A 17,075-nucleotide genomic window follows, 5' to 3' on the forward strand; every position below is an offset into this window, starting at 1 on the left:
AAAGTAATGCTTAAAATTCTCCAAGCCAGGCTTCAACAATACTTGAACCTAGAACTTATAGATGTTCAAAGTGGATTTAGAAAAGGCAGAGCTGACATCCACTTTATCATCGAAAAAGCAAAAGAATTCCAGAAATACGTCTATTTCTGTTTCATTGACTATGCTAAAGATTTTGACTGTGTGGATCACAACAAACTCTGGAAAATTCTTCAAGAGATGGGAATACCAAACCACCTGACCTGCCTCCTGAGAAACCTGTATGCAGGTCAAGAAGCAAAAGTTAGAACCAGACATGAACAACGGACTGGTTCAAAATTGGGAAAGGAGTACGTCAAGGTTGTATAGTGTCACCCTGCTTATTTAACTATATGCACGGTACATCATGCAAAATGGTGGGCTGGATGAAGCACAAGCTAGAATCAAGATTGCTGGGAGAAATATCAATAACGTCAGATATGCAGATGACATCAACAGTAATGCAGAAAACAAAGAGGAACTAAAGAGCCTCTTGATGAAGGTGAAAGAAGAGAGTGAAAAAGCTGGTTTAAACTCAACATTCAGAAACTAAGATCATGGCATCCAGTCCGATCACTTCATGACAAATAGAATTGGAAACAATGGAAACAGTGACAGATTTTATTTTCTTGGGCTCCAAAATCACTGCAGATGGTGACTGCAGCCATGAAATTAAAAGATGCTTGCTCCTTGGAAGAAAAGCTTTGACAAACCTAAACAGAATATTAATAAGCAGAAACATTATTTTGCCAACAGAGGTCCAACTAGTCAAAGCTATGGTTTTTCCATTAGTCACGTATGGATGTGAGAGTTGGACCATAAAGAAGGCTGAGCGCCGAAGAATTGATGCTTTTGAACTGTGGTGTTGGAGAAGACTCTTGAGAGTCCCTTGGACTGCAAGGAGATCAAACAGTCAATCCTAATGGAAATCAGTCCTGAATATTCATTGGAAGGACTGATGCTGATGCTGAAAGTCCAATACCTTGGCCACCTGATGCCAAGATCCATCTCATTAGAAAAGACCCTGATGCTGGGAAAGATTGAAGGCAGAAAGAGAATGGGACAACAGAGGATGAGATGGTCGGATGGCATTACCGACTCAATGGACATGAGTGTGAGCAAGCTCCAGGATATGTTGAGGGACAGGGAGGACTGCTGTGCTGCAATCCATGGGGTCACAAAGAGTTGGACATGTCTGAGTGACTGCACAACAACATTTCTTCCATCTATAAAATCAGTCTGATTTGTTCATTTGTCAATATCTAGATACCTATAATAAATATAATTTCCACTACCAAACCTGCTTAGAAGGACAAAAGAACTTATATCCTTTTTGTTGTTGTTCCCAGTAGACAACATTGGAACCTCATAGCAGCTGTCTCATGTGTGACTTAATAACTATATCAACTGCTTTAATGTTGCTGCTGTTGTTTTCATTCTCTTATCCATATATCTAAGATATATGTAATAACAGTATTTAACTTTGCTATTTCTAAAACACTGCCTTGGGCAATACAATTTGAGACATCATTTTGACAGAACAACACTAAAATCATGAGACAATGAGCACTTCCTTAGTAAAAAATCTAAGTCTAGGTTCCAAATTTTATATATATATATATACAACATTTGTTTTTATATGTATATAAATACATATGTATATAAAAAGCTATGTGTATATGTATTTTAGAATCTTTATACACATACATATGGGCTTCCCAGGTGGTGCCAGTGGTAAAGAACCCACCTGCCAATGCAGGTAGACATAAGGGAAACGGGTTCGATCCCTGGGTCGGGAAGATACCCTGGAGGAGGAAATGGCAACCCACTCCAGTATTCTTGCTTGGAGAATCCCCATGGACAGAGTAGCCTGGCAGGCTACAGTCCATAGGGTCACAAAGAGTCAAACATGATTGAAGCAACTTAGCACACAGGCACACACACACACACACATATATATATACCTATATGGATACACGGAGAAGGCAATGGCACCCCACTCCAGTACTCTTGCCTGGAAAATCCCATGGACAGAGGAGCCTAGTAGGCTGCAGTCCATGGGGTCGCTAGGAGTCAGACACGACTGAGCGACTTCACTTTCACTTTCACTTTTCACAGAGTCGGACACGACTAAAGCAACTTAGTTGCAGCGGCACACTGATACACATATATATTTATATGAATCTGCTGCTGCTAAGTGGCTTCAGTCATGACCGACTCTGTGCGACCCCATAGACAGCAGCCCACCAGGCTCCCCCGTCCCTGGGATTCTCCAGGCAAGAACACTGGAGTGGGTTGCCATTTCCTTCTCCAATGCATCTAAATCGCACATAATAAAAAGAAGGTACAGTACAAAGGCTTTAATTTTCAGTACTCACATAAATCATAATCTATTTACTAATCATGCACTATACGCAAGTCACTCTTGAGTGAAGTGCAGCTATGAATTACCTCCTCTTTTCTTGCATCACGTCCTTTCTGTACAAACCAGATAACTTTTGCTTGTAAAGATCGTGGGGTACATTCCAGCAAAGTACTGTTATTCTCTATGCCATAGGCCAATCTCTCTTCAGTTTTATCCAAAGCATCCCCTGTAACATAAATGTTAACGTCAGCTTTGAGAATTTTATTTTACTGGTAAATAATTTTTTTTTCTAATTTTATTTTATTTTTAAACTTTACATAATATTTTTAAATGAGTCCTTATTCAGATCCCTATAGCAAAGTGAATAGGTTTTACTGTTTACTGCTAATATATATACAAGGTCATATACATGAGTTATTTAGAAACAGTGGCATACTAAAATTTAGACAATAAAAAGGCACAGCAGACTATGAGGTGAGAAAGAAGTAACCAGGAATTTGATTACAAAAGATGGGTCAGAACAGTTAGAAGGTATGTCAGTGTTAAATTAATAGGAAATCAGTGACAACATCCATTGATAAAGTAGGCAAGAGAAGGTGAGCACCAAAAATCAAACACGACATAGGACTCAAACTCAAGGCTACACAAAGAAACAGAAAGCAGAAATCTAGGAGATATGGCTCTATATAAACACAAGTGTGAGTGATATCTTGACAATGGATTGCACTTATCCAGATACTATGGGAAGAAAAACACATGAAACTGAACCAAAGACTTTGTGAACCAGAGCTACTTGATTATAATGTGCACTTTGGCCCAGAAAGGCTCTCTTTGAACCTGAAACCCCAAATGCATACAGACAAGTATACCTAACTGCAGTGGAGAATCAAAGCCAGCGGATTTATTTTTAGTTGTTTTAACCAATATCACATTCAATACTAGATACCAGGCTTTTTTCCTATGTCTGAGTCCTTCACGCTTTCAAAACAGATCCCTGAGTTTCTCTAAAATTAGAATCCCACCTTTCTCTAACCAATATTCTCAGAGGCTTACATTTTGCACCAAATCCTCAGCCAGTCTGGGGACTAGCAAACTGATCCTGGACCACAATCTCTGGACCTGTGTATAAGCAGCTCTGGTCTCTCAATCATCAGGAGCACAGTCTGCTCACCAACTACCATCACAGTGCGAAGAGACAGGTCAGTGGTTTTCTGTCTTGTTTGACTTCCGTACATTTGCCTAAAGCTGACATTTTCTCTTTCTTTACACATTGAGCCACCTACTACCTTTCGTCAGAAATGCATGTCTGGACCACGAACCCCAGTTCTGGGCTTACTCTATTCTAGTGAAAGAGTCAAAGTACTTCACTTTCTTCTATCCAAAGCTCACTAGGTAACCTGATTCAAGTTAGATCACTCTTGATAAAATTAAGTTATAAAAACACAGTGAACATATTCCCAGGGTTGAGCTGGTGAGATAAATCCTGCAAATTACTATGGCATTTGCCACTTAAAGTACACAACATTTCTGTTGTAAGTGTTCTCTTTTTGAGGTCTAACAATAATGCTTGCGGCTATATAAAAATGTTTCCAAACTAAGAAAATTTATAATCCATAAAATTTTAACTACACAGAATATTCTCAGGAACATTATTCTAGTATATATCAATCACAAATAAAACAAGGACCCTTTGAAAGAGGTTTGCATTCTATCTTCAATGCCCACTCTAAATACCCACGGCAACTGATTTTCTATGGATTACCGACAAACTGCTGTCCAAAGCACTGCTGAGCTGCATTCCCATGCCGAACATCTTGTCTGCGGAATCGCCTGAAAGAAAGTAAATGCATTTAGGAGATGTTCGGATTTCAATTTTCCAGACTTTAAAATATTGCCAACCTCATTAAAGTTTCAAGTAGTATTCTGCTACTGAAAAAATTGATCAGTCATACAAAACAAGGATAAAATCCAAGTTTCATAGTTTTCCATATTTCCACTGAATGTTATTCAATGGATAAGATCTATATAAAACTGTTTTTTAAATGGTCATATGAGTTTGAATTATGGATCCTGAAACAATAACCTAAAAAAGTTCTCTTTACATTTCATTAGGAATTTAGTTCAACAGGGAAGTCTTCTGGTTTTAAATGAGTATCTTGGGTGGTAAAGGCTATGTGCAGATAAAGACAGTGAGACTTGAGGCAGATTACCTATATGAGTAAAAAATAGATAAAATTCCCATATATATTTAAGTGCATTATGTAAAGCTATATGGATCCAAATATTTTGTTCTACAGCAATCATGATCAACGTGATTGTTAATAAAATAAACTGATAATATACTCAATTTACCCTTTTATTCAGTTATAATATGTAAAAAGTATATGCCTCTATTAAATGGGATGGTGCATTACATATTTAACAGAATGTCTTACATAATAGTGGGCCTCAGGAAATACTGTATTTTTCCTTAATTTGCCTCTAACAGGTAAATATACTTCTAGTATATTTTCATATTTCTGGTTGATTAGACATATGATTGACAAATAATAATAGTCTTTATCCATGGAGAAAGAATTCCAGAATATATGTTGTTCTTGTTGCTATTTAGTTGCTAAGTCATGTCCAGCTCTTTGCAACCCCGTGGACTGTAGCCATACAGGCTCCTCTGTCTGGGATTTCCCAGGCAAGAATACTGAAGTATTCATTTCCTTCTTCAAGGGATATTCCCAACCCAGGGAAGATGTCTCCTCACATTGTCAGGCAGATTCTTTACCAATGAACCACCAAGAATGTCCTCTAGAATATATACCATGTTTCCAATTTGTAGGCATCTTTCTCAGGAATTAAATAATGGAATTTATCCTTATTAGTACTGGAATGCTAAAATTAAGATCTTCAGCATATTAACAAGTTTGAGATGGAAACAGAAATATTACGTAAAGCTATAAAATACCACTTGCTTCTCTAATCATGGCATTTCTTCAACACTGAGGGGAAACCAGAAGGCAGAACAGAACTTTTATTCCAGAGCGAGATGGTAAAACTTCCCAAGTGACAAAGAGATGGTTTTACCATATGCAATGGTCAAATTTGGAAAAGGGAACCAGGTTCAAATCCCAATGTTACTACTCAAATTCTGCACGATCTTATACGCATCCCTGGTCTTTCCTGGTTCAGTGTGCCCTCTTTTGTAAAGGAAGCTGGGCTGACTGACACTTAATTTCCAGTCTCATTTTTTTTTTTTTTCATTCTAAGTTTTCCTCATGGCCACCAGTGATACTGGAATGTTGTCAAGAAATGGAGTGCTTTCTCATAAATGAGTTCAGATCTTAGTTAAGAACTCAATACTTAATCTTTTGAGTGTTTCCTTATATTAAATGCTAGGACAGATGAATATTTCCAGTCAATTTTTAGGGTAATGGTCTGAGTGCAAAAGCAATTTTTAAAGTCTACTTAAAAGAATCAGACTGTTGATCAGAAAACCTTACTCAAAGACCTGAGATTTTATGAAGTTAAGATTAAAACTGCCATATGAATCATTCCATAGAGCTAAACTAAAAATAGAAATTGACAAAAGGGGAGCAAAAATTAAAGGTTTTATGCTTCTATATTGTTTTATGCTAGTGTGTACTTCTATTATGCAATTGGTAGAAGCTCTGGATGACATTTAAATGGCTGTTGTTAATTCCTCACTTCACTGAGTGTTGCTTTGATATTGGGAATCTCAGGTCTGCTGAGCAATAGTGCATAATGAAACAGGAATAAATTAATGAAATGAGAAATAGTTTACATGTTGCAGCAAGGATATTGTATCATACTTATTATGCAAGTAATGTGAGGAGAAAAGGAATTAAAACCAGCTAATTCTAGGTAAGTACTGTGGGTAAGTGTGCAAAAATTTTGTTTAAAATCATTGGAAATATGCATTTAAAAATATAGATATCACATTCTCCAACAAGACTTCAGTTCATTTTATACTATCCTAGTATAGCTGTCCTTTATTTCAGCATTTAAAAAAGAAGGTATTAGGATCAGGAATATTAGAAAGGCTAAGTTCTCAAAGTCACGTATTTTTCTAATATCTCTTACCTCTTGGAAACTTTTCAAGAGAATGCTGGAAACAAGACAAAATACAAGAGCAAGGGGGAAGAAAAAGACCTAGCTCTATAAATTATAGTGTATTTTGGAAGACTATTTTAAACAAGTGGTTTGGAGTGTGAATTGATGCTTTTCCTCTGTTGACTCATTTTCACTTTGTGAACAGAAGAGTACTTATTTTAATGACCAGTTTTCAATTTCTACTGCTAGTCAAGTCTGAAGCAAAAATGATCTGCTATAAAAGCAAACTTTATGTGCTGGAACTTATCCAAAACGTTCTCCTCCAGGGGTGGATGATGGTTTCAAAGAATCTGACACTGCTAAAAGATCTGCATTTCATGTCACTGAACTGAACTAATTCATTCATGAGCATGGCTCCTGATTCCACCATCTCACTACTTCCTGTCTATGATTTTGCCCATTCATTTAACTTCCCTAAAGAACTCTTTTGTCCACCCTATAAAACACCATAAAAAAAAACTATGAATATACACTTTTACAAGAGGCACCATATACCAGGAAATACTTAGCTATGGAAACTTCTTAGTTAAATTCATCATAAATGCTGCATGCCTAATAAAAAGCTTGTAATTCATTAAGTATTTGATGCAAGGCTTATAAATATTTTGTTGCTGCTAAAAGCATTAGGATAATTAATGTTATTATTTTTGGTATAATTACCTTTCTGCCCTTAGATTCTACTACATCAAATCTAACCTATGGAAATACATGGTTTTCTCAGAGCATTTTTCTGTGTCTCTGTAGAAACAATTAATTCTCTTTAACTGGAACCTCCTTATATCCTTGCCTTCAAGATTGAACTCAAATGTTGAATTATTCTGAGAATCAAATAATGTGTTATGTGTATTGCACTTAGTCTGGTGCCTTATACATAGTAAGTGCTCAGTGGTGAGCTATCACCCTCATTTACAATTCTATTCTTCACTTCCAGTTCTATTTTCCTATGGACAGGGTACTGGGATTATTTCCTCCTACCCCTCAAACATAGTACAAAAATAGACTGAATGAGTGAAAAAAGCATAAATTAATATTTTCAATTAGTAACACAGCTGTATTCTTCAAGAACTGATTTTCAATATCAATAAACATGGATAGAAAATCAGCTCACTCAATTCTTCAGTACAGTTGATACATTATTTAGCTCATAAATGTCCTCTCAAAGCATCTTTTACTATCTCCTTAATATATCCTTTATTTACTCATTGGAATGTTAATTTAGGTAAGGTCAAATTAATAAAAGTTTGAATTAGTGACTAATTTTTTAAAATGAGATTCTACTATTTATGTGAATTTATAAAAATAATAATTATATTAAATTGGATTAAATTAGATTTTGAAAAAGGTGTAAAGGTAGCCCAAAGTAAAAGAGCAATAGTAAATAAAATTAATAAAAGTTGCTTTCAGCAGAGAAACTGTATATGGTTTCATATCTTTGCTTTATATTATCTTTAGCCACTTTATCAAGAGAAGATAATTCCTTATTCTATAATAAAAATATTTTCCTTTATTTTTTCCCCAAAGAATGCATAATTTCTTATCACTTGAGTTAAGAAAGATTCTTATTCTTCAAAATGCTTTCTGTACCATAAGATCTGTTCAAAGAATTCTAGGATTTACCTTCTCTAACTAGTGGCAATGACCCCACTGAAATGTACATATTAGAGTTTGGAGGTCTTTACCTTTCATTTGTGTTGAATTAAATCGCACATTTCATTAATTACACAGGTCATATATTTGCCTAGGAGTTAAAATATTCACTTTCAAAATGAAATAAATGAAAACCAGCTGGTCAGGAGAACATAGGGCAAAGGCAGGATGTATTTTAGAATTTATTTATTTTCCTTTTTAAGTCTTTGAAATCCTCATATGTGGGTTTACTTGCTATTTCCACAGTTTAAGTTTATCTAAACTGGTTTCATGTCTTGCAGCAAAAGTTTCAGGAGGGAAAACAGTTGATTCAAACATGGAAGAAAAATAAAACCCCAGAAAGCAAGCTCAGCCTGTATCTACACAATAGTCAATGGAAGTTATTTTTCAGAAAAAGTGAAGTTTTCAAAGTTTATATTAAGAACAAATTAAGACTATGATGATTAGGAGTTTGGGATTAACATATACACACCACTATATATAAAATAATCAACAAAGACCTACTCTATAACACAGGGAATTCTACTCAATACTCTGTAATAACCTCTACGGGAAAAGAATCTGAAAAAGAAGGGATATATCTATGAATACCTGAATCAAGTTGCTGTACACCTAAAACAAACACAACATTGTTAAATCACTATACTCCAAAATAAAAACAAAAAACCAAGTTACTGTAGAATAAATGGAAAATCACTTGAAAAAAAAGAAAAGCAGGTTATTTTCATGGAATGGGTACAGAAAGAAAGTGACAAAAAAGAATAGTATTATTTTTTTCTAAATAAGGGAAAGGTTCCATGGAAGAACTGTCTCACCGTTTTGCATGTGTGCCTGTTGGGTAATACCGAGAGCAGGAGATGCCATCCCAGGCGCAGTAAGGGTCTCGAGCCAGGCAGCAGTCTGCACAAGCACTTCCATACATGTCACACTGGTGGAATCGGACTTGGGCCACAGCAGAAGCAGATCCAATATAGAGCTGTTGCTATAGACATCAAGGAAGAGAGAGGCCACTAGCAGAAATGGACAGAATTCGCACTGAGTTCTTACATTTTCACGTTCCTATGTAATCATCTCTGTGAATATTCATGTAAATAACTACAGTTACTCAGGACTGATGATAGAACACTAACACTTTGGTTTTCTCCAAGATCTGAAATACTTTTACAGACTCGTATGCCTGAAGGACAAAAGTGCTATAGTGAGGCTGACAAATGTCTTAAGTTGACTATACTTTCATTCATTATCAAAGTAGAAAGACTCTTGTCATCTAACATTGTAGATCTTTTTAAAAAGTCTACAGGACTGTCCAAAAGGGGAGTGAAAAGGTATTTTTTTTGCATTTTTAATGGATACAATTGACATATAACATTATATTAGTCTTAGATGTACAACATAATTATTTGATACTTGTATATATTGTGAAATGGTCACAATCATTCTAGTTAATCTCCCTTATCTCACACTACACATCTATAAATATTTTTTTGTGATGAAAACTTTTAAGATCTACTCTCAGAAGCTTTCAAATACGTAAAACAGTATTGTTAACTATAATCATCATGCTGTACATTACATCACCAGGACTTACCTATTTTATAACTAAAAGTTTATACATTTTAATAACCTACACTCATTTCATCTAGCCCTTGCCTCTGGCAACCACAGATCTGTTCTCTGTATCTATGAGCCTGTTTTGTTGTTGTTTTTAAACAGTTCACATATAAATGATATATTATAAGGTATTTGTCTTTCTTGGACATATTTCACTTGGCATAATGCCCGCAAAATCCTTTCATGTTACTGAAAATGGCAGAATTTCCTTCTTTTTTATGGCTGACTGACACTCCATTGTGTATGTGTGTGTGTGTGTACATGTGTATGTGTACAATTTATTTATCCAGTCATTCATAGATGGATGCTTAGTTCATCTCCATGTCTTGGCTATTATAAATAAACCTTAAATGAACATGGGGGTGTATGTATCTTTCTGAATTAGTGTTTTTGTTTCCTTAGGATAGATACCCAGAAGTAGAACTGCTAGATCATATGGCAGTTCTATTTTTAATTTTTTGAGTAACCTCCATACTGCTTTTCACGGTGGCTACACTAATTTACATTCCCACCAACAGTGCACATTGACATATAACATTTAGAAAAGTGACACAGATATATACATGGAATGATGTGGAATAAACTGTAAGATATGTTAGTAAATAAAAAGTATAAGTAGCAGAACAATAGCCTCATATGTCCTTATCTGCCTTAACATAAAAGGTTACTTATAAATAAATGAGGCAATATATGTAACAGCTACTCTCAAAGTTACACCAGAAACTTTTTCCAGTAAAGTGGAAAGGAAGTTTATTTTTCATTGTACACTCTCTTGTATTATCATTACTATGATTTTTTGCAAAAATATTAGCAAAAAAAAAAAACATGGAATAATGTTCTATTATGGTTGTACAGGTAAATCTATTCTTATCTATTTTTCTAGAAACAGAATATGAAGAAATCTATTACCTACCTGTAAATCACTATGTATTTCTGTCAGAATAAAGCTGTAACTTGTTAACATATAAGAACACCTACCTAAGCTTTCTATCTTTTGACCTTATCTGATACATAGAATGCACACACAGACACACCTATACAACTTACTCTCTTTGATGAAATCTCCATAGAAATAATAGGAACTGGATCCTGAAAAATTAAAAAAAAACTTTCATATTTAGGAATAAAAATATAGAAACATACCTTAGTATGGTTATAAATTAACTGAAATAATATTAGTTATGTGAGTGGTTCTCTGTCAAGCAGTATATAGCTTTCATTTTACTAAATCAAAAGGAAAATACAATTAAATAAAATACAATTTCTTTCAAAAAATATTTTCTAATAGTGTAGGACAAAATATAAATGAGAAAAGTAGTGAATAATCTAATTATCTTTCAGTTTGTCTCTGCATTATAATTTTTGTATTTGCATTTGAGTATTACTCATGTTTTGGAAATCAATTATCTTTAAATAATAAAGTCAGAGTGCTATTTCTTATAAAGAAAGTTGAACCATTAGAAGGAGAACAGTTATATCTTTGAATAGGTCTTATTACCAATAAACCATGTGATCTTTAATTGTTTTAACTCAGGCCTAAATAAAATACTATGATATTTCTTAGCTTTTTGAATGTTGAGTTTTAAGCCAAGTTTTTTACTCTTCTCTTTCACCCTTATCAAGAGGCTTTTTAGTTCCTCTTCTCTTTCTGCCATTAAGACGCTTGCTCCTTAGATGATAAAGCTATGACAAACCTAGACAGGATATTAAAAAGCAGAAAGGTTACTTTGCCAACAAAGGTCCATATAGTCAAAGCTATAACCATAGCTTTTTCTCACAGATGTGAGAGTTCTACCATAAAGAAAGCTAAGTGCCAAAGAATTGATGCTTTCAAATTATGGTGCTAGAGGACTCTTGACAGTCCCTTGGACTGCAAGATCAAACCAACCAATCCTAAAAGAAATCAACACTGAATATTCATTGTAAGGACTGATGCTAAAGCTGAAGGCCCAGTACTTTGGCCACCTGATGCAAACAGCTGACTCACTGGAAAAGATTCTGATAATGGGAAAGATAGAGGGCAAGAGGAGAAGGGGCAACAGAGGATGAGATGGTTGGATGGCATCACTGACTCAATGGACATGAGTTTGAGCAAACTCTGGGAGATAGTGAAGGACAGGGAAGCCGACCGTGCTGCAGTCCATGGGGTGGCAAAGAGTTGGACATGACTTAGTGACTGTACAACAACAAAACAAAATATTTTTCTGTCAATCTCCATTAATCCAGAATGCTCTGAAAAATGTGCATTATCATCAACACTGTCTTGGAACTGCACCAGAGGAAGGACAATCTACAGAGTAGTTTTGAGCACTTCTGTACAATACTTGGGGTGGTGATTAAGACAAGAATATTTCTAGGACATCACAAACTCAGCCATTTCTGTGACTGGAGAAGTCATAGGCATGTGGGATACAATCCTGGATAATTAATGGATAATTACCCTTCAAATAGTTATTTTTTGAAAGAGAAAAATTTGATCACCTATGTTAAAATTTTAAATATTTAAAACTACAGAACGCTTTATTCACATGTTGTTTTTCAGTCACTAAGTCGTGCCGACTCTTTGAGACCCCATAGACTGTAGTCTGTCAGGCTCCTCTGTCCATGGGATTTCTCAGGCAAGAATACTGGAGTGGGTTGTCATTTCCTTCTCCAGGGAATCTTCTCAACCCAGGGATGGAAGTCACAGCTCCTGCACTGGCAGGCAGATTCTCTACTGCTGAGTCACAAGGAAAGCATATACATGCATTTATTCATTCAAAAAACAATGTTGCTTAAGGATTTATGTGAACAAGACATTGTTACGATGAATGCCCTTAATATGAGATCTGTGAGTCCTGACATGAAATGAAATTTTATAGAGGCTCAATATGCAAAATAAACAAAAATATTGCTGCTCTGGGGGTTCTCCAGTGGCTCAGCAGTAAAAGAATCCACCTGCAAGGCAGGAGATGCCAAGACATGGGGTCGATTCCTGGGTCAGGAAGATAACCTGTAGAAAGAAATGGCAATCCACTCCAGTATTCTTGCCCGGAAACTCCCATGGACAGAGAAGCCTGGAGGGCTACAGTCCATGGGGTCACACAAGAGTCAGACACAGCTGAGCGACTAAACAACAGCTGCTCTGGTTGAGATAAGAATGTCGTTAACTTTGTGTGAAGCTATGAGGAATCTAATCTGAACAGCTAAGGTGAAATACACTGTTTTCATCAAAAATATTTTTGTGCACATTCATTACATATACACAATCTTCATTATTACATATTGTGATCTTGCACATTAGCTTACTTGCTAAAACTTATTTGCAACCCCAATATCAATGCTTTTGGTATTTTGCTGCCTTTCACATGCTCAGAATGGCAAAAAAAAAAAAAAAAAAATCTGAGCTGCCCAAAATGTACATTCCCAGCTGAGGTTGATCAAGGTATACCCTGCCTTCTTGTTTCAACTCTCATACGGTAAACAAGTATCTTCATGTTCCATTTAGTACCATATTTTTATTTGTGTCCTTTTTGTTAATGATTTGCTGTTTAAAAGGCCCCCAAGCATAGTGTGGTATTGGAGAAGACTCTTGAGAGTCCCTTGGACTGCAAGGAGATCCAACCAGTCCATTCTAAAGGAGATCAGCCCCGGGTGTTCTTTGGAAGGAATGATGCTAAAGCTGAAACTCCAGTACTTTGGCCACCTTTGAAAAGACCCTGATGCTGGGAGGGATTGCGGGCAGGAGGAGAAGGGGACGACAGAGGATGAGATGGCTGGATGGCATCACCAACTCGATGGACGTGAGTTTGAGTGAACTCCGGGAGATGATGATGGACAGGGAGGCCTGGCGTGCTGCAATTCATGGGGTCGCAAAGAGTCGGACATGACTGAGCGACTGAACTAAACTAAATTAAACTAAGCATAGTGTTGAAGTGTTGTGTTCCTAAGTTCCAAAAGGCTGAAATGTGCCTTATGAAATAAATATGTGTTTTAAATAAGCCTTGTTCAGGCAGGAGTTATTAGTGGCAACCCACTCCAGTACTCTTGCCTGGATAATCCCATGGACGGAGGAGCATTGTAGGCTACAGTCCATGGGGTTGCAAAGAGTCGGACATGACTGAACGACTTCACTTCACTTCAATTTTAATTAATCAATAGGATAGTCCTGGTTGGCTCAGTGGTAAAGAATCCACCTGCGGTGCAGGAGATATGGGTTGATCCCTGGGTCAGAAAGATTCTCTGGACAAGGAAATGTCAACCCACTCCAATATTCTTGCTGGGGAAATTTCATAGACAGAGGAGTCTAGCAAGCTACAGTCCATGGGTTGGCAAAAGAGTTGGACACAACTGAGCGACTAGATAACACCAACATATACTAAATAAGGTGTCTTTAAAAAGAAACACAAATAAAACAAGTTTACATATCAATCAGCTGACAAAAATGCTGCGACTAGAGACTCTCAGGAACCTAATGTTGTATCTCCTCTTTGTTTTTCAGTTGCTCAGTCGTGTCGGATTCTCGTGACCCTATGGACTGCAATGTGCATCTCCCCTAGGAGCAATGATTACTAATTAATTCAGTGTTCAAAGAGCAGTTATGCTATAGATGCCAAGACTTACTGTGTGTATATGGGTGTGTATGTGTGTGTGTAAAAAAGAGAGACAATATACACAACTGTTTTGTCATGCTTAATATTTCCGTTATCATTTTGCATTTTTCTTTTAGCAAATTCTCTGTGTAAACTGCATGCGATAAAAAGGCAATCTACTTATCCCACGACAATGCCAACATGTCGTGAAACCTGTGGACAGGTTCATATTGTTTCACCTGAAACAATATGAAACCTGCTGCTATTTTTTTAAATTGCTTTTATTGATAGTATTTTGCTTAAGATGATGACTGTAATAATGATTCTAGAATTCATTTGTGGGATAAAGGTCATTTTATATCCCACTTCATATAATGAAATTCTTTTCATGATGGTAAATACTGGCCTCTTTATCTGAATAGTGAATAGTCTATGATAACCAAATAGATGTACCAGAATTATAAATCATTCTTCACTTCAGAGTACTCTGAATTTACAACATACTGATTAGGGAAAAAAAACAACTGATGTAATGTTTTTCCTATTTATAATTCACTTGCGATTGTCTACAATACATAAATGTTGGCTATATGTTTCACTAAAAATACCTTGAATATCTGAAGTTCTTCTAGAATTACTTCTTCCATTGATTCTGTTTCTTGGTTGTAAATCGTGATTACTTTCAGCACAATTCCATTATCTATAAGAAAATAAAAGAAGAGATAATCCAGAAGCTTTGTAACAATCTTGTTTTCAAACAATTAAAAACTATGGGAAGATTATAAATTTAAATAAGATTTGAAATCTAGATGTATAAAATATTTAATCATTGCCAGTTAAAACAATATGGCTATTTATATATTCATATTTTAAATTAGCAAAAAAAATCAATTTTGTGTACCTGGTCAAAGAATAAGACCAAATAATATATAAGTATTTTCCAACAATTTGATTCAAAAACCCAATTAAAGGTTCAGAAATCAAGATGTCTTTTGGAATTAATGAAATAGACAAATAGAAAATTATTCTAGCTTTTTCTGTGATGTATGATGAAAGAATATTTTTTACCTAAAGCTACATCCTGGTAAGAAACTATACCTTTGATCTTATGGAACCTTTCAAGCAACACACAATGGAAATCTTGACATATTGATATATAAACAGAATAAATATATTTATATTTATACATATACATTTTTCTTCCAATTTTAATGAGATATAAATGACATACAACACTGTATAATTTTAAGGAATACAGCATAATTATTTGACCTATATACATCATGGGCTTCTCTTGTGGCTCAGCTGGTAAAGAATCCGCCTGCAATGCGGGAGACCTGGGTTCAATCTTTGGGTTGGGAAGATCCCCTGGAGAAGGGAAAGGCTACCTATTCCAGTATTCTGGCCTAGAGAATCCCATATAGTCCATGGGGTAGCAGAGTCAGACATGACTGAGCGCATACATCATGAAATAATACCACAATAAGTTTAGTGAACATCCATCATACAAAATAGCTTTTTTTCCCTTGTGATGAGAACTCTTAGGGTTTACTCTCTTAAAAGGCTTCATTATAACATACAGCACTGTTAACTATATTAGTCATGGTGTATATTATATCCTTAGTACTTATTTATCTCATAATTAAAAAGATGTATCTTTGACAACCTTCATCTAGTTCTCCCACCGCTCACCTCCAGTAACCACAAATCTTGTTATATACACTTTCAATAAAAATTTCAAGTATACCCTATAGAGAGAATGGTGTAATGAGTCCTCCTGTACTAATCATTTAGTTTATATAATTATAAATAATTTTATAAATTTATACCTACATTTTAAAATCCTACCTTGTTTTTATTATTCCTGATATTCTGAACTTGTTCTTTCCAATGAACATTTAATAAAACATGAATTTGAATGTAAGAATTTAGTATAGTGCTAGAAATAACTAGGGGGAAAAAGCACTTTGGGAGTTCTGATCCTGGGTTTCTATGGTACTTATGCAATTTCTTTAACAATTATGAAATCATGTGTTTGGCTTAATATAATGTAATTAAAATAAACTAATAAAAATTACCAAAAGGAACAAAACTATCATATCAAGCACACATTATAAATATCCCACAATTATCATATCAAGTAAAAAGGCAAAGAGGAACTCAAATTATCAGTTTGCAACTAGTGATTTTTCAATAAGGACTACTATATATAGTACTAAAGCATGTGTCTGGTAAATTTGGGGAAAAATAACTATTTTGTGGTATTATTCAAAGTTGTATTCATCACACATTCATCAAATATGTTCTTTAGTGCTGAAAAGCTGTGGTTTAATAGAATAATATCTTTAAGCTCAACATAGGTTACATGAGAGCCTAAGTATATACCTTATATATTTCTGGAATTCTCTCAAATAGCTTTGGTCAGTCTAACAAAAAAGTATTTCTGAAAACATTCTTGGATTTATATACGTGACTTCTACTTTCCAAGGTGGTGAAAAATAACATGCTTTTTTCTGTGATTAATTTTTATCAAATATTACTCTTGCTTATGGAATTCTTTTTTTTTTTTTTTTAACTTTGTTGGATACCACTATACGTGAATTCATGGCCAGGTAATTTTAACTTTGTTAAATAAATGTGATGCTTTGTTAATCTTGAACCCACAGTGCAGAACATACTGCCTAGTCATTTCAGTCGTGTCCAACTCTTTGTGACCCCATGGACAGTAGCCCACCAGGCTCCTC

At 35.3% G+C, this 17,075-nt stretch overlaps 1 protein-coding gene across 1 annotated transcript in view; it reads right to left on the reverse strand.

Moving 5' to 3' along the window:
* The window catches only part of SEMA3E (semaphorin 3E), a 275,070-nt gene that overhangs the window by 24,006 nt on the left and 233,989 nt on the right, over window positions 1–17,075 (reverse strand). The window contains exons 12-16 of the mRNA XM_070369709.1: window positions 14,940–15,031; window positions 10,808–10,849; window positions 8,965–9,131; window positions 4,143–4,210; window positions 2,467–2,606 (exon numbers count right to left, since the gene is read on the reverse strand). Coding sequence (XP_070225810.1) covers window positions 2,467–2,606; window positions 4,143–4,210; window positions 8,965–9,131; window positions 10,808–10,849; window positions 14,940–15,031 — 509 coding nt within the window. The remainder of the gene's footprint in view (window positions 1–2,466; window positions 2,607–4,142; window positions 4,211–8,964; window positions 9,132–10,807; window positions 10,850–14,939; window positions 15,032–17,075) is intronic.

Source organism: Bos mutus, chromosome 4 (genome assembly GCF_027580195.1).
Source record: "Bos mutus isolate GX-2022 chromosome 4, NWIPB_WYAK_1.1, whole genome shotgun sequence".
Classification (NCBI taxonomy): domain Eukaryota; kingdom Metazoa; phylum Chordata; class Mammalia; order Artiodactyla; family Bovidae; genus Bos; species Bos mutus.